The 18,203-nt window shown below is 55.4% G+C and overlaps 1 protein-coding gene across 1 annotated transcript; it reads right to left on the bottom strand.

The window, feature by feature from the left end:
* Positions 1-524: 524 nt before the first annotated feature.
* tpk2 (thiamin pyrophosphokinase 2) lies at positions 525-13,273 on the bottom strand. Its single transcript, XM_052009120.1, has 8 exons — positions 13,202-13,273; positions 12,162-12,403; positions 6,665-6,728; positions 5,692-5,822; positions 5,253-5,371; positions 4,899-5,031; positions 1,120-1,216; positions 525-785 (listed from the first exon to the last, which is right to left on the bottom strand). Exons 1-8 carry the CDS (start codon positions 13,260-13,262, stop codon positions 739-741), a joined length of 894 nt encoding a protein of 297 aa, XP_051865080.1. The 5' UTR covers positions 13,263-13,273; the 3' UTR covers positions 525-738.
* Between the last annotated feature and the right edge of the window lie 4,930 nt (positions 13,274-18,203).

Below are 18,203 nucleotides of genomic sequence, written 5' to 3'. Positions count from 1 at the left end.
GTGTACAAGAGGCACAGATCGAGAGGACAGTCAGAGACTTTTTCCCAGGGCGACAATGGCTAACACGAGGGGATAATTTTAAGGTGATTGGAGGAAGGTATAAGGGGGGATGTCAGGGGTAAGTTTTTTTTACACAGAGAGTGGTGGGTGTGTGGAACGCACTGCCAGCAGAGGTTGTGGGAGCAGATACATTAGGGACATTTAAGAGACTCTTAGACAGACACATGAATGATTGGGGAGCTATGTGGGAGGGAAGGGTTAGATTGATCTTAGAGCAGGATAAAATGTCGGCACAACATTGTGGGCCGAAGGGCCTGTACTGTGCTGTAGTGTTCCATGTTGTGCTGAACTGGGGGGGGAGACACCGGCTCTCTACTCTACCTATGCCTCTCGATCTTATAAACCCCCATCTGGCCTCCATCGCTCCAGAGAAGACAACCCAAGTCTGTCAGACCTCTCCTCATCAGAATTTTGGATTGACCCCTCGCCCCCCCCCCCCCCCCCCCCCCCCAACCACCAGAGGAAACAAGAGAGCCAGGGAGAGCGGTTGTGCAGCCCTTTAATCGTAGACCCCCCCCGGATCGGTGTCCAGCGTACAGTTCATCTCCCGCGCGACCGGAGCCAGGAGGGGATGCAGCACCACAGGTATCCTGTCCCGTCGGGCAGCAGGACGGAGGACGGGGCCTTCGGCGCGGGGGGATCGGCCCCCGAGTTCTGGGTCCATCGGCTGAATCCGGCTCAGAGCTCCCTGTGCAGACCTTCGACCAACTGCTGGTAGTACGGCTCTGTAACACAGACACTGCTCACTGAGGGGGGAGCGGGCGGGAGGGGAGGGAGCAGAGAGTACACTGCCGCACACAGCCCCTCGTGGGGTCAGTGCGGACTCGACTGAATCTTCCCCACCCCCCCCGTGGCGGGGTGGGGGAACTGCCCAATGACCGAGCCTCACCGCCCCCACCCTGACAACATCCACAAGATGCCCCCAGTGAGGGGGAGAGCAGGCAGACCACCGATCCGCCGCCGGGACCCTTGCACCCCCGGCCCTAATCCCACCCGAGCTTCCTGAGACATGTCCGCATCCCGGAGCAAGCCGATTTCAGCCCCCCCGCCCGTACTCACCACTGTCGGCATGCACGACTCCGTGGCGGATGAGGAAGTCCAGGGCCACCATGGCACAGTTGGGTTTGAACTCGGAGCCCGCGATGGCCTCTCTCACCTGGAGGACAAGTGCAGGGGAGGAATGAAAGACTCGGGAACGCACCGCTGGAGTCCAGCCCTCGCGCCAAATGACCTGGGCGTTCTGCACTCACTGGTCGCCGAACCGCCACCCGACCGTTCAGTGCACTCCGCACCCACCCACAGACACAGGACGCTTCTGGGACTGTCTCGGAGGCAGCTGCTGTGTTGAATACTCTAAATTAACGCCTCCCCTCTCCACGTTGGGAGTCCGATATTCCAGGACCTGGCTCACCAGTTCCCTGCTCCCTCGAGACTCACCGGGGCCGCATTTCACACGCTCCCTATAGACTCCACCGCGTTCACTGGAGAATTTATTGCACTTCTGTGCAATGTCTTTCTCCAACAAAAAGTGAATTGAAAGTATTAACTGGAAAAACAACCAACAGTTTTGAAAACCTGCCAATAAAGTCCCGAGGCTGCCCGATTAAAAGGAGTTTTGTTGAAGTGTGTGTTAAAGCATCTCTTACAATAAAGCAAACTTCGTCGTAACAAACACTGTCAAATCTTTCACCCAAATCCCTTCCGCTTGAAGCCCACAAATGAAGCCAAAATTTCCTCTCGACTACAAAGCACTTTAAAAGAACAAAGCTTTAGGCAAGTTGTAAATTAAAGACTCTCAGTCTAAAGTATTTGTAACATACATGCAGTCACGTTAGGAAAGCAGTAATCACGAGAGGCACAGATAAAGGGAGATGGGATCTTGTTTTCCCCATGGGAGGGGTATCAGAAACAGGAGGGGGGCGGTTTAGAGGGGATACAAAGAGTGTTTTGGTGTTGGTTTATTATTGTCGTGCCGAGGTCCAGTGAAAAACTTGTCTTGCAAACTGATGGTACAGGTCAATTCATTACACAGTGCAGTTACATTGGGTTAGTACAGAGTGCATTGAGGTAGTACAGGTAAAAACAATAACAGTACAGAGTAAAGTGTCACAGCTACAGAGAAAGTGCAGTGCAGTAAGGTGCAAGGTCACAACAAGGTAGATTGTGAGCTCAGAGCCCATCTCATCGTATAAGGGAAGGTGTTGGCAGAGAGCTGGAATCAGATGCAACATTTCAGAGGGATTTAGACAACAGTGCAGAGGATACGGTCCCCTTCCTGCAGGCGCTAGATGTTTGGAAGCGCAGGAATAGCTCACTGGCCTCCTCGAACTTGCGCCACTCAAACAGGTCACTGCCGAGCGGATTGTAACATGGGCTCTGGAATCCTGTTCACTCCCCACCACCACGTCACTCTCCCTCTGCCTTAAAAACACTCGCAGACTCAGAGCTTCCACGGCTTCGAGTTCCACAGACTTGTCACCCTCGGGGAAAACCCCCAAGTCACCCGTTGACCCTTCAGATTTTAAACAGTGACACCTCCCCTGTAGTTGTAGATTCTCACACGAGGAAACCCCTCTCCACATCCGAGACCTCCCAGGATCTTGCGTGTTTCAACCAAATCCCCTTTCGCTCTTCTGAGATCCGGCAAACCTCCTCTGAACTGCTCCCAAAGCCTTTCCATCCTTCTGTGTGAAAGGAGACCCATTCTGTCCACAAAACTCCAGCTGTGCCCCGGGTAACTGAGGTGTACCCTGTTCCCCTTTGCCCTCGATCCCCCTCCCAACGCATGATAACGCAGCTAGTTTTCCTGATGGCTTGGCTGTGGGGACGTTCCTTGGTGTTGGTGGGGTGCAAGGCGAAAAAAGATCCAGGGAATTGGGATCCAAAGAAGCACAATTAGAGCATTTGGATCTGGCAGTGGTGAAATTAAACACAGCAGCTAAGTCGGGGAACATCAAGGTACAGACCTCACGATATCTGTGCCAAATACAACGCCAAACTAAACTAAATCCCTTCTGCCTGCACATGATCCATATCCCTGCACACTCATGTGTCTATCTTAACAGCCTCTTAAGCACCTCTATCGTATGCCTCCACCCCACCCCTGGCAGCCCGTTCCAGACACCCACCGCTCTCTGTGTTTAAAAAAAAACCTTTAAACCTTCCCCCTTCTCACCTTAAATGCATTCCCTGTAGCATTAGTCATTCCGATCCTGGGGAAATGATTCTGGCTGTCTACCCTATCTCTGCCTCTCATAATTTTTTAAACTTCTATCAGGTCTCCCCTCAGCCTCCAGCGCTCTGGAGAAAACAACCCAAGGCTGTCCGACCTCTCCTTGTAGCTCACGCCCTCTAATCCAGGCAGCGTCCTGGTGAACCTCTTCTGCACCCTCTCCAAAGCCTCCACGCCCTTCCTGTAACGGGGCGACCAGAACTGCACGCGCCCCAAGTGCGGCCTGACCCAAGTTTTACACAGCTGCAACGCAACTTCCCGACTCGTGTCCTCGACACCCCGACCGATGAAGGCAAGCGCGCCGTACGCCTTCTTCACCGCCCTGTCCGACTGTGCGGCCACTTTCAGGGAGCTGTGGACTTGGGCCATTCCAAAGGTTTCTCACTGAAACCTCCCGGACACCGAGAGGCCCGGATAGAGCGGACGCGGGGAGGGTGTCTCCGTCAGCGGGAGAGTCCGGGATCCGAGGGCGCAGCCTCGGAATGAAGGAACGTCCCTTTAGAACTGGGATGAGGGGGAATTTCTTCAGCCGGAGGGTGGTGAATCTGTGGAATCCGTTGCCACGGAGGGCAAGTCATTGGGTGTATTTAAGGTATTGGTTTATTATTGTCACTTGTACTGAGGTCCAGTGAAAAACTTGTCTTACAAACCGATGGTACAGGTCAATTCATTACACAGTGCAGTTACATTGGGTCAGTACAGAGTGCATTGAGGTAGTACAGGTAAAAACAGTAACAGTACAGAGTAAAGTGTCCCAGCTACAGAGAAAGTGCAGTGCAATAAGGTGCAAGGTCACTTGGTAAGGGGGGGGGCAGGGAGAAGGGGGTTGAGAAAAATCAGCCACGATCGAACGGTAGAACAGACTCGATGGGCTGAATGTCCTAACTCTGCTCCTGCGTCTTTGAGGACCCCGAGATCCCTCTGTACGCCGACAGCAATCGCGGCAAACACTTTAACACGAGACAAGTCAGGACTGAAGCTACCAGTCGTAGAAGGCAGAATGGGGAACACTGTGCCCCACTGCAGTGGAGGGAGGGTTCTCAACCCCGGCAAACCCCTTTTTTAAATATAAATGTTCATAGCTCGACAACTAAAAGCTCTACGAAAGGACAACCAGCGTCACTACACTACAACTGATACAGAAAGAGAAGAAAACAAAGTGTCTACACAACTACAGCAAAGCAACGCAAACTAATCACCCGCGAAACGCACCACTTCAGAGAAGAATCGCATTCTCACCGTCCGTGACACACGTGATCCCACCGAGCGCGGAACTCAACCAGGGTGCCCCGCGGAGACCGCGCGCTCCCTCTCCGAGGACACCCGCGTAAGCACGGGAGACGGGGCAGGCAGGCGGACCGGCCGGAACCCTCGGCCGCTGGGACCCGTGGACGGCCGGCTTGGCCGGGCCCAGGAAAAGACCCCCCCCCCCCCACAACGTCCCCCCGCCACACCGGGTGGCTGTAGATCAGCAGCGTCGGGCTGAAGCGCGGCCAGAACTCGAGTGGCAGCCCCCTTCGGACACACGGAGTGGCCGCGGCCTCGCGCACCCCGCGTACGCGCGGGACACCGTCTCCTCCCGGCCGCAGACCCCCACACCCCTCACCTGCTCCAGAGGCCAGAGGTAGAATCCCGACATCTCGCCGTCGCCCACCCGCGGGACCAGGTCAGCGGGAAGCTCCAGGTCGTAGACGAACTGGCACTCGGGGAAGATGCCTCTCTCGTCCTCGTAGGTATAGCTGCGGTCCAAGGGGAGAGTCTGTGGGTGGGGGGTGGAGGTGGGAACGAGCGGATCCTCGGTTCCGGCATCACGCCCAAGCCCCACCAAGTCCCGGTCACCCTTGTTCTGGGATTGCCTCCTCCCCAACCTCCCCAGAGGCGCTCCCCCAACACAGCTAGAGGGGCCGAGTGTCCTTGGCGCCCGGGACGGGAGGTATTGAAGCGGCCCGTGCACCCTCACCTGACACTGCCGGCCGGCACGGCCATGGCGGCCACACACTCCGGGATGGAAGCCTCCTCGGCGCACTCCTTCACCGCCGTCTCCTTCACGCCCAGACCGGCCGAGAGTCCGCCCGCTGCCTGCAGCCGGGGGGCGGAGAGGTCAGAAACGGCGGGCACCGGGGCAGGGACGGCGACAACAGGGCATCCCGGGGACCCAGGATAACAGAAACGTCAGGGCACCCCAGGGGACCCGGGGGGAACGGCACCCACAGAGCACCCCGCGGACCCGGGGGAACGGCACCAACGGGCTGGGAGGGTAATTTCACCGACAGGTAGACCGGCTCTCTGCTGTGACCGGGTTGTACAATGGCAGCGATGGTGAAGCCACCGCCCTGGGGACCCAGTGAATCCGGACGGTGTTCCCGGGGGGTGGGGGAGGGGGGGGGGGAGGGATTTACCAGATTGTCCAGCATTCCCGGGAAGGTCTGCTTGGAGTGGGCCCGCCTGCCGATCCACATGGCCAGCCCCCCGTCCTCGAGGCGGACGTATCCGTTCACATGAACCCCGTAAGTCTTGATCCCGAACAAACCTGAGGGCAGATTCAGAGGGAACGGGGGGGGGGGGTGGTGGGGTGGGTCAATCTCACTCCTCCGCCCCCCCCCCCCCCCCCCCCCCCCACCCCCCACCCCCCCCACACACAATCCACCCGCACACGGCAACACACACAACACGCGCTCGCTAATGTGGAAATGCACACGCGTGCTGGCCTGTGCACATGCACCAATGCAGAGGCACGCACATGCATGGGCAGGAATGCACTCCTGTAATGTGAGTGTGTATATGCACACACACACACACACACACAACCGTGATCGCATACGAACACAGTGAGAGAGACAGGCAGACAGAGAGAGAGAGACACACACACAGAGACACACACAGAGCGACACACGCACAGAGCGACACACGCACAGGGACACGCACAGAGCGACACATGCACAGGGACACGCACAGAGCGACACACGCACAGGGACACACGCACAGGGACACACACAGAGCGACACACGCACAGAGCGACACACGCACAGGGACACACGCACAGGGGGACACGCACAGAGCGACACACGCACAGGGACACACGCACAGGGACACACGCACAGGGGGACACGCACAGGGGGACACGCACAGAGCGACACACGCACAGGGACACACGCACAGGGACACACGCACAGGGACACACAGAGCGACACACGCACAGGGACACGCACAGAGCGACACACGCACAGAGCGACACACGCACAGAGCGACACACGCACAGGGATACAGACAAACACAACTGTGATTGCACATGAACACAGCGAGAGACACAGACACACCACCCCAGTGCTGGGAGACCGCCCCCTCCCCAGCCCCAGCCCGCCGGATACTCACTGGCTGCCGAGCGCTCCACGTGCATCAGGGGTGGGTCACAGAACCTCGGCATCACCTCGTAATTCTGCGAGCAGAGCACACAGACTAGCGTCAGGGGGTGGGGGCTCCTCGCCGCCCCTCCCGCGGCACTCCCTCCCTCCTCGCCGCCCCTCCCGTAATTGGAGTGGCCTCCTGCGGTGCAGTAAGTCCCACGGTTTGTACAAGTCAAGGAAGGCCGAGCAACACCCAGACAGCTGGAGGGTCCTGGGCGTCCGTGGGGAGCAGGCGGGATCATCAACCTTTCCGGTCGAGTCCCTGCATCAGGACCCTCCCCCACAGACACCGCCCGACCTGCCAAGTTCCTCCAGCAGATCGTTTCGTTGCTCCGGTTCCCAGCGCCTGCCGTCTCGTGTGTCTCGGTTCCCTCCCGCGCTCACACACACACACCGCAGCACAGCTCCAGCCCTGGTGACGGGCTCCCTGCTCCCCTCCCCTCCCCACGTCTTCCAAGTGTTTCCCAGCGCGGGAGGGACACTGGTTCTTCGGCCGAGGTAGGGTGGGAGGTAGGGAGGGGGCTCCCTCGCCCCTCTCCAACCCGGCGCTGTGAGACCTTGAAGTCTTTTGAAGGTCGTTATTGTAGCTGCTTCAACCAATTCCTCTGACAGCTCGTTCCACGTATGGACCATTCTCTCTGTTAAAACATTTCTATTAAATCTCTCCCCTTAAACCCATGCCCTCTAGTTCTTGATTCCCTAACCCTGGGGGAAAAGACTGTGTGCATTTGCCCTCTCTCTGCCCCTACTGGTTTTATACACCTCTGTAAGGTCACCCCTCAGTCTCCTCCGCTCCAAGGAATAAAGTCCTTGCCTGCCCAACCTCTCCCCCGAGTCCCGGCAATATCCGAGACAAGTTTTTGACTGTACCTCGGTACAAGTGACAATAATAAACCAATACCCATCTTTTATCCACTCTTTCCAGTTCACTGACAGCTTTCCCATAGCAGACGATGCCCAGAATGAAAGGGCTGACACACAAGGAGCGTTTGTCAGCTCTTGGACTGCACTCACTGGAGTACAGAAGAATGAGAGGGAACCTCATAGAGACATTGAAAGGACTGGACAGAGTAGATGTGGCCAAGCTGTTTCCCTTGGTAGGTGAGTCCAGGACTAGAGGGCAGTCTTAGAATTAGAGGGTATCCATTTAGAACGGAAATGACGAGAAATGTCTTTAGCCAGAGGGTCGTGGATTTATGGAATTCGCTGTCACGTACAGCTGTGGAGGGCTGATCATTGGGGGTGTTTAAAGAGGTATCTAATTAGTCAGGGTATCAAGGGATGTGGGGAAAAGGCCGGGAATTGGGGCTAGATGAGAAAATAGTTTAGCTCACAGTGAGGTAGCGGTGCAGATGCGATGGGCTGAATGGCTGGCTTCTGCTCCTGTGTCTTGTGACCAGGGCGACCAAAACCGAACACAAGTTTCCAACCAGCAGACTGCAATCAGTGAGGACAGGCAGCAATAGCCCTGGCACGGTTATTCTCAACACTGGTGCCCCACAAGGCTGCATCTTCAGGCCCCTATACACTCACGACTGTGTGGCCAGATTCTGCTCTAACTCCAGCTACGTTTGCAGATGATCCCACCGTTGTAGGCCATATCTCAAACAGCGATGAGTTGGAGTACAGGAAGGAGATAGAGCGCTTAGTGACATGGTGTCATGACAACAACCTTTCCCTCAATGTCAGCAAAAGAGCTGGTCATTGACTTCAGGAAAGGGGGCGGTGTACATGCACCTGTCCACATCAACGGTGCTGAGGTCGAGAGGGTTGAGAGCTTCAAGTTCCTGGGAGTGAACATCACCAACAGCCTGTCCTGGCCAAATCACATAGATGCCACGGCCAAGAAAGCTCACCAGCGCCTCTACTTCCTCAGGAGGCTAAAGAAATTCGGTTTGTCCCCTTTGACCCTCACCAACTTTTACCGATGCACCACAGAAAGCATCCTATCTGGATGCATCACGGCTCGGTACGGCAACTGCTCTGCCCAGGACCGCAAGAAACTGCAGAGAGTTGTGGACACAGCCCAGTGCGTCACGGACACCAGCCTCCCCTCCTTGGACTTTACCTCTCGCTGTCTTGGTGAAGCAGCCGGCATAATCAAAGACCCCACCCACCCGGGACATTCTCTCTTCTCCCCTCTCCCATCGAGTAGAAGATACAGGAGCCTGAGGGCACGTACCACCAGGCTCAAGGACAGCTTCTACCCCACTGTGATAAGACTATTGAACGGTTCTATTGAACGACTATTGAACCTCATATGATGAGATGGACTCTAACCTCACGATCTACCTTGTTGTGACCTTGCACCTTATTGCACTGCACTTTCTCTGTAGCTGTGACGCTTTACTCTGTACTGTTATTGTTTTTACCTGTACTATATCAATGCACTCTGTACTAACCCAATGTAACTGCACTGTGTAATGAATGGACCTGTACGATCAGTATGCAGGACAAGTTTTTCACTGGACCTCGGTACAAGTGACAATAATAAACCAATGCCACAGTACTTCAAGTGCAGTTCTTACCAATGTCTTATACAACTGCAATGTAACGTCCCAACTCCTTACACTCGATGGGAGGAGGTTTAAGGGGGGAATCTGAGGGGGAGCTCTCACGCAGCAAGTGATTGCCCCCAGTGTGTGTGTGTGTGTGTGTGTGTGTGTGTGTGTGTGTGTGTGTGTGTGTGTGTGTGTGTGTGTGTGTGTGTGTGTGTGTGTGTGTGTGTGTGTGTGTGTGTGTGTGTGTGTGTGTGTGTGTGTGTGTGTGTGTGGTAGAATCTAGGGGGAGATGAAGGGGATGTGGGGAGAATACAACGGGTTCAGTGCAACTGGGTGGGTTGACAGTCAGTACAGACCCTGCGGGCCGAAGGGCCAGTTTCCATGCTGCATCTCTCCGCGACACTACACGCAATTCATGCCGGTTCTGGTCGCCCCCGTTACGGGAAGGGTGCGGAGGCTTTGGAGAGGGTGTGGGAGAGGTTCACCGGGATGTTGCCTGGATTAGAGAGCGTGAGCTATAGGGAGAGGTCCAACAGACTTGGGTTGAAGGGTGCAGAGATTTACAAGGATGCTGCCTGGATTGGGGAGCATGCCTTATGAAAGCAGGTTGAGGGAACTCGGCCTTTTCTCCTTGGAGAGACGGAGGATGAGGGGGGACCTGATAGAGGTGTATAAGATGATGAGAGGCATTGATCGTGTGGATAGTCAGAGGCTTTTCCCCAGGGCTGAAATGGTTGCCACAAGAGGACACAGGTTTAAGGTGCTGGGGAGTAGGTACAGAGGAGATGTCAGAGGTAAGTTTTTTACTCAGAGAATGGGCTGCCGGCAACGGTGGTGGAGGCGGATACGATAGGGTCTTTTAAGAGACTTTTGGATGGGTACATGGAGCTGAGAAAAATAGAGGGCTATGGGTAAGTCTAGTAATTTCTAAGGTAGGGACACGTTCGGCACAGCTTTGTGGGCTGAAGGGCCTGTACGTACTGTAGGTTTTCTATGTTTCTATGTTTTCTCTGGAGCAGCGGAGGCTGAGATCACAAGACAAGGGAGCGGAAGTAGGCCATTTGGCCCATCGAGTCTGCTCCAAAGAAAAGGAAAAAAGGAAAAGAAATGAGAAATTTCTTGTGGGCAAAAAAAACCTAACCCCAATTTCCGGCCTTATCCCCATATCCCTGATACCCCGACTATTTAGATACCTATCTATCTCCTCCTTAAACTCCTCCAATGATCTGGCCTCCACTGCTGTACCTGGCAAGGAATTCCACAAATTCACCACCCTCCGGCTAAAGAAATTTCTCCTCATCTCTATTTTAAACCTGTACCTTCTAATTCTGACTGTGCCCTCTGGTCCCGGACTCACCCACCAAGGGAAACAGCTTAGCCACATCTACTCTGTCCAGTCCTTTCAACATTTTAAATGTCTCTGTGAGGTCCCCTCTCATTCTTCTGTACTCCAGTGAGTGTAGTCCAAGAGCCGACAAATGCTCCTCGTATGTCAGCCCTTTCATTCCAGGAGTCATCCTCATAAATCTCCTCTGAACCCTCTCCAGCATCAGCACATCCTTCCTAAGATATGGCGCCCAAAACTGCACACAGTATTCCAAATGAGGCCTCACTAGTGCCCCGTAGAGCCTCATCAACACTTCCTTACTTTTATACACTATACCTCTCGAAATGACTGCCAACATAGCATTTGCTTTCTCGACCTGGTGGTTAACCTTTAAGGTATTCTGCACGAGTACCCCCAAGAGGGGAGACCTGACAGAAGTTTATAAAGTTACGAGAGGCAGAGATGGGAAGACATTTCTACCCCAGGGTAGAAATGTCAAATACTAGAGGAGGGGTAAGGCGAGGGGGGTAAGTTTGAAGGAAATGTGGGGGGCAAGTTTTGTTTCACACAGAGAGCAGTGGGTGCCTGGAATGTGCTGCCAGGCGTGGGGGTGGAGGCAGATACAATGGAGGGGTTTAACAGACACATACACAGGGAATGGTGGAATACGGATCGAGCTTAAATTTGGATTGGCATTGCGTACAGCACAGACACGGTGGGCCGAAGGCCTGTTCCTGCGCCGTGTGCCGCCCTATGTTCGAAATAACTTTATTTAGAACTTTCGAATAACCTTCGAAGATTGCAGAGGGGACATTGGTAGGATGCAGAGCTGGGCTGAGAAGTGGCCGATGGAGTTCAATCCGGAGAAGTGTGAAGGACAACCCACCGTCCCAGGCAGCGCGTTCCCCGCCCCAACCACTCTCTGGGTAAAAAACCTTCCTCTGATATCTCCCTTGAACTTCCCACCCATTACTTTAAAGCCGTGCCCTCTTGTATTGAGCATTGGTGCCCTGGGAAAGAGGTGCTGGCTGTCTACTCTATCTATTCCTCTTAATATTTTGTGCACCTCTATCACGTCTCCTCTCATCCTCCTCCTCTCCAAAGAGTAAAGCCCTCAGTCTCTCCTCATAATGCACACTCTCTAAACCAGGCAGCATCCTGGTAAATCTCCTCTGCACCCTTTCCAACTCTCCCACATCCTTCCTATAATGAGGCGACCAGAACTGGACGCAGTACTCCAAGTGTGGTCTAACCAGAGTTTTCTAGAGCTGCATCATTACCTTGCGGCTCTTAAGCTCGATCCCACAACTTATGAAAGCCAACATCCCATAAGCTTTCTTAACTACCCTATCCACCCGTGTGGCAACTTCCAGTGATCTGTGGATATGAACCCCCAGATCCCTCTGCTCCTCCACACTGCCCAGAATCCTGCCATTAACTTTGTACTCTGCCGTAGAGTTTAGGAGGACGGAAGGCATCTTGGTCGACGTGGGGGCAGTTGGACCCGTCTCCACCCGTGACAACCTTTTGCAGTTTGTTTTACACTCTGATTGAAGCAAACCCCTTGCGGCCACGACGTTTGCCAGCACAGGCACGGACTGGGTTCCCCCGGGTCCGGAGGCTCCGAGCGAGCTCACCTCGTCCCTCCAGCCCCGCAGGCAGTCGAAGAGCTCCAGCTGCCTCCACTGGTCCAGGACGCGGCGGAGGGCGTGGGATCGCTCCTCGTACGTGCTCATCCCGGCACACAGCTGCACCGGCTCGCACTCGCTCAGCTGGAAGACGTCGGGGTGGCGGGGAAGGAGGGCGGTGACCCGGGGCGGCACCACCCCCACCGCCTGGCCGCACACATGGAAGGGTTTGCAGGAGGCCTTGGAGGAGCCTGTGGGGGGGGGGGGGGGGTGGAAGAAGAGGGGGAGGGAGGTTAGTGGCATGGTTTGGACCCTTCTCGCCACCCCCTGCCCTCCCGCAGCGGTCCCTCCCTCCTCGCCCCCTCCCCTCCTCCCATGGCACTCCCTCCCTCCTTGCCCCTCCCTTCCTGCGGCGCTCCCTCCCTCCCTCCTCGCCCCCTCCCCTCCCGCGGCGCTCCCTCCCTCCCTCCTCGCCCCCTCCCCTCCCGCGGCGCTCCCTCCCTCCTCACCGCCCCTCCCCTCCCGCGGCGCTCCCTCACTGCAAGAGCCCCGCTCCACGCCATGGTTTTGCAGCCATTAGCCGGGCGTGGGGGGGGCGGGGGTTAAGCCAGGGCCGGGGGTGGGGGGGGGTGAAGCCGGGGGGGGTGGGGGGGTGAAGCCAGGGCCGGGGGGAAGAGGGGGCTGTGGGGCGGGGGGGGGAGGGTGGTTAAGCCGGGGGGGGGGCTGTGGGGGTGGGGGACGGCCTGTGGGGTGGAAGGGGGGGCCGGGGAAGTCTGTGGGGGGGGGGTGAAGCCGGGGGGGTCTGTGGGGGGGGGAAGGGGGGCTGTGGGGGGGGGCTGGTGGGGGGGGGTGAAGCCGGTCTGTGGGGGGGTGGAAGGGGGGGCTGAAGCCGGTGGGGTCTGTGGGGGGGGGGGAAGGGGGGCTGTGGGGGGGGGGGGCTGGTGGGGGGGGTGAAGCCGGTCTGTGGGGGGGTGGAAGGGGGGGCTGGTGGGGGGGGGTGAAGCCGGTGGGGTCTGTGGGGGGGGGTGAAGCCGGGGGGGGGGCACAACCCTGCGTGTGGAACGAGTTCATTCCCCTCAGCAGCTGCAGCACCGCCGCCGCCCAGGACATCGCGCCCGCCGGCTCCCACCCCACCGCGCAGGCGCGGCCACCGCTCCCCGCCGGCTCCCACCCCACCGCGCAGGCGCGGCCACCGCTCCCCGCCGGCTCCCACCCCACCGCGCAGGCGCGGCCACCGCTCCCCGCCGGCTCCCACCCCACCGCGCAGGCGCGGCCACCGCTCCCCGCCGGCTCCCACCCCACAGCGCAGGCGCGGCCGGCCGTCGCTCCCCGCCGGCTCCCACCCCACCGCGCAGGCGCGGCCACCGCTCCCCGCCGGCTCCCACCCCACAGCGCAGGCGCGGCCGGCCGTCGCTCCCCGCCGGCTCCCACCCCACCGCGCAGGCGCGTCTTGGAAGAAACTGGCGCGAAATTCAAAGTTGGGGCTGGATGACAGTGCAGCACAATACAGGCCCTTCGGCCCACAGTGTTGTGCCGACCTTTAAACCTCGCCTAAGACTATCTAACCCCTTCCTCCCACATATCCCTCTACTTTAAATTCCTCCATATGCTTATCCAGTAATCCCTTGAATTTGACCAATGTACCTGCCTCCACCACCGCCCCAGGCAGCGCATTCCCCGCCCCAACCACTCTCCGGGTAAAAAACCTCCCTCTGATATCTCCCTTGAACTTCCCACCCATTACTTTAAAGCCGTGCCCTCTTGTATAGAGCACTGGTGCCCTGGGAAGAGGCGCTGGCTGTCCACTCTATTTATTCCTCTTAACATTTTGTACACCTCTATCATGTCTCCTCTCATCCTCCTCCTCTCCAAAGAGTAAAGCCCTAGCTCCCTTAGTCTCTCCTCATAGTCCATGCTCTCCAAACCAGGCAGCACCCTTTCCAATGCCTCCACATCCTTCCTATAATGAGGCAACCAGAACTGGACACAGTACTCAAGTGTGGTCTGACCAGAGTTTTGTAGAGCTGCATCTTTACCTCGTGGCTCTTAAACTCGATCCCACAACTTATGAAAGCTAACATTCCCATAAGCTTTCTTAACTACCCTATCCACCTGTGAGGCAACTTTCAGTGATCTGTGGATATGAACCCCCAGATCCCTCTGCTCCTTCACACTACCCAGAATCCTGCCATTAACCTTGTACTCCACCTTAGAGTTTGTCCTTCCAAAGTGTACCACCTCACACTTCTCCGGATTGAACGCCATCTGCCACTTGTCAGCCCAGCTCTGCATCCTATCAATATCCCTCTGCAATCTCCGACAGCCCTCCACACTATCCACAACACCACCGACCTTTGTGTCATCTGCAAACTTGCCAACCCACCCTTCTGCCCCCTCATCCAAGTCATTAATAATATCACAAAAAGTAGAGGTCCCAGAACCGATCCTTGTGGGGCACCGCTAGTCACAGCCCTCCAATCTGAATGCACTCCCTCCACCACAACCCTCTGCCTTCTACAGGCAAGCCAATTCTGAATCCACACGGCCAAGCCTCCCTGGATCCCATGCCCTCTGACCTTCTGAAGAAGCCTACCATGTGGAACCTTATCAAACACCTTACTAAAATCCATGTAGACCACATCTACTGCACTACCCTCATCAATCTTCCTGTCACCTCCTCAAAGAACTCTATCAGGCTTATGAGACATGAGCTTCAGAAAGCCATGCTGGCTGTCCCTAATCAGTCCAGATTCTCTAAATGCTCATAGATCCTTTCTCTTAGAATCCTTCCCAACAGCTTGCCCACCACAGATGTAAGGCTCACTGATCTATAATTCCCTGGACTATCCCTACTACCTTTTTTGAATAAGGGGACAACATTTGCCACCCTCCAATCCTCCAGTACCATTCCCGTGGACAACGAGGACTCAAAGATCCTAGCCAAAGGCTCAGCAATCTCCTCCCTCGCCTCACGGAGCAGCCTGGGGAATATTCCATCGGGCCCCGGGGACTTATCTGTCCCAATATTGTCTAACAGCTCCAACACATCCTCTCTCTTGATATCTACATGCTCTAGAACATTAACCTTACCAACACTGTCCTCAGCGTCATCAAGGCCCCTCTCTTTGATGAATACTGAAGTATTCATTGAGGACCTCACCCACTTCCACAGCTTCCAGGCACATCTTCCCACCTTTGTCTCTGATCGGTCCCTACCCTTACTCTCGTCATCCTTCTGCTCTTCAGGTACGTTAAAAAAGCCTTGGGTTTCTCCTCAACCCTACTCGCCAAGGCCTTTTCATGTCCCTCTCTCGCCCTCCTCAGCCTCTAAGTTCCCCCTTCCTATATTCCTCACGAGCCCTGTCTAATCCTTGCTGCTTCAACCTTATGTATGCTGCCTTCTTCTTTCCACCTCTCTCGTCACCCCACGGTTCCTTCATCCTGCCATTCCTTCTCTGCCTCACCGGGACAAATTTATCCCTAACATCCTACAATAGATCCCTGAACATCAACCACATCTCCAGAGTACATTTCCCTTCAAAAATGTCATCCTAATTCACACTCTCAAGTTCTAGCCTTATAGCCTCATAATTTGCCCTTCCCCAATTAAATATCTTCCCGTCCTCTCTGCTCCTGTCCCTGTCCATGACGATGCTAAAGGTTAGGGAGCGGTGGTCACTGTCCCCCAAATGCTGCCCCACCGAGAAATCTGTCACCTGACCCGGTTCATTACGGTGATGAGAAGTCTCATCGACCCTCAGTAAAGTCCTTATGTTATTTTTCGAAATTGAAACTGTACATGTAAGCAAACCCTTTGTTTAATAAATCCTCCCACATACAAGCACGTGCTTGAAATGAAAAAACAAAAACCTCATCTGACTAAGGCTAATCTAAACCTGCCTTGGGTCTGTACCCAGCCTACGATCACCAGAAATATATCAAATTCAAAACATGCTGTTTGATCAGGTTGAGGAAGAAATGCAAATATTGATCAACAGCGTGAACACATGGTAACATGATACAACTTATTCTGAGCTGAATAAAGTACTGATGCAAGCCCACACAATGTTCCAAACTAACTCTAAACATTTTATCGGAGGAGCCAACCCTGAACCAGATACATAAATCAGGTTCTGTCAGCTTAAGTCATGTAACTCGACTATACCTTGCACTTCATTCTGTTCTCGCAACCTGCGTCATCAAAAGCATTAAACAATGGTTGCAGGAATTTTGCATTCGGCAATTAAAAACTTACCTGGGGCTCATTTCATCCGTCCCTCTCTCTGCAAGAATAAGGCAAGGTGGTCGGCCACTGGGGGCCAACACTTGAGTGAAATCAAGTGACCTGGACTGGTTTATTACCTGCACCAGTTGGAGCCAGGCAGAGTCTGCCTGAGCCATTGAACTGGGTCTGCTGTCTCACAAGTTCACACCAGGGCCTTGCCTCTTCCCCCAGAACGCACACTGTGATGGAGCAGGCGGATGCTTCGGTGAAAATGCCAATGCAACTCCACCCGTCGTCGGTTACCAACGCGTCACCTTGCAACATTGGACAGGGAAGGGGTCCGATTCACCAGTCAATCAAGTCACCATCTCCGTCCCCTCCTCCCCCGTTCCCCCCCCCCCCCCCCCCCACCGTCCTCTGATTCCCTGGGGCGTCCAAAGAAAGGAGACGGCAATTTGTGGGTGATGTGGACCCACAAGCAGCAACCTGCTTTGAGAAGGATTTGTCTTGTCCCAGGACACGGGGAAGTCCTGTCTGTCGACTTCAGGGTGAAGCAGGGAGTTGGGTTAGTGTCTCATCTGACGCATGGCATCGGCGTTGCCACTGTTCTGCCGACAGAGGAGTGCTCCCTCCACACACCCCTCCCGTGTGCAGCGCTCCCCCCTCGCCACCCCTCCCACGGCACGGCGCTCCCTCCTCACCGCCCCTCCCACTGTATCCCCCACCTTCCTCAGAGATCTCCACCCACAGCTCTGGGGTGAAGGGATTTCTCACCCACCTCCGTCCTGAATGGCCAATTTTTTATCCTGAGACTAGGACCCCTGGTCCTGGACTCTCCAGCCGGTTGGTGGGGGGGGCGGAACACACACACCCTCTCCGCATCCACCCTGTCGAGGGTTTGAATGGGGTCTCCTCTGGTTCTTCGAAACATCAGAGAAGGACGGACCAGGTTTACTCGATCTCCTCTCAGCTGCAAACCCACCATCCCTGGAACTGATCCGGGACGCCTCCACTGCACTCCTTCTGCAAGGAGTCTGTCCTTCCTTAGGGGGGGAGACTAGACCTGTCCACAGCACTCCCGGGTGTGGTTTCACCACACAGAGAGTCAGAGGGTTACACAACACAGAAACAGACCTTCTGCCCAACTCGTCCATGCCAACCCAAGATTGGAAATTTGGAATTGCTTTATTACTGCCACATGTACTGGAGGTACAGTGAAAAACTTATCTTGCATACCATTCATACAGTTCAATTCAATACACAGTGCATCGAGGTAGTACAAGAGAAAACAATAACAGAATGCAGAATAAAGTGTTACAGTTACAGAGAAAGTGCAGTGCAGGCAGACAATAAGGTGCAAGGGCCAGAACGAGGTAGATTGTGAGGTCAAGAGTCCATCTTATCGTTCTGGGGGGACCGTTCAATAATCATAAACAGCAGGATAGAAGCTGTCTTTGAGCCTGGTGGTATGCGCTTTCAGCCTTTTGTATCTTCTGCCCAATGGGAGGGGGGGAGAAGAGAGAATGTCCGGGGTGGGTGGGGTTTTTGATTATGTCGGCTGCTTTACTGAGGCAGCGGGAAGTGTAGACAGATTCCATAGAGGGGAGGCTGGTTTCCATGACGTGCTGGGCTGTGTCCAAAACTCTCTGCAGTTTCTTGCTGTCCCGGGCAGAGCAGTTGCCGTACCAAGCCGTGATGCATTCGGATAGGATGCTTTCTGTGGAGCATCAGTAAAAGTTGGTGAGGGTCGACGGGGGGAATGTGCCGAATTTCTTTAGCCTCCTGAGGAAGCAGAGGCGCTGGTGAGCTTTCTTGGCCGTGGCATC

This window comes from Pristis pectinata, chromosome 43 (genome assembly GCF_009764475.1).
Source record: "Pristis pectinata isolate sPriPec2 chromosome 43, sPriPec2.1.pri, whole genome shotgun sequence".
Classification (NCBI taxonomy): domain Eukaryota; kingdom Metazoa; phylum Chordata; class Chondrichthyes; order Rhinopristiformes; family Pristidae; genus Pristis; species Pristis pectinata.
This window is presented reverse-complemented; position numbering and strand designations above follow the sequence as displayed.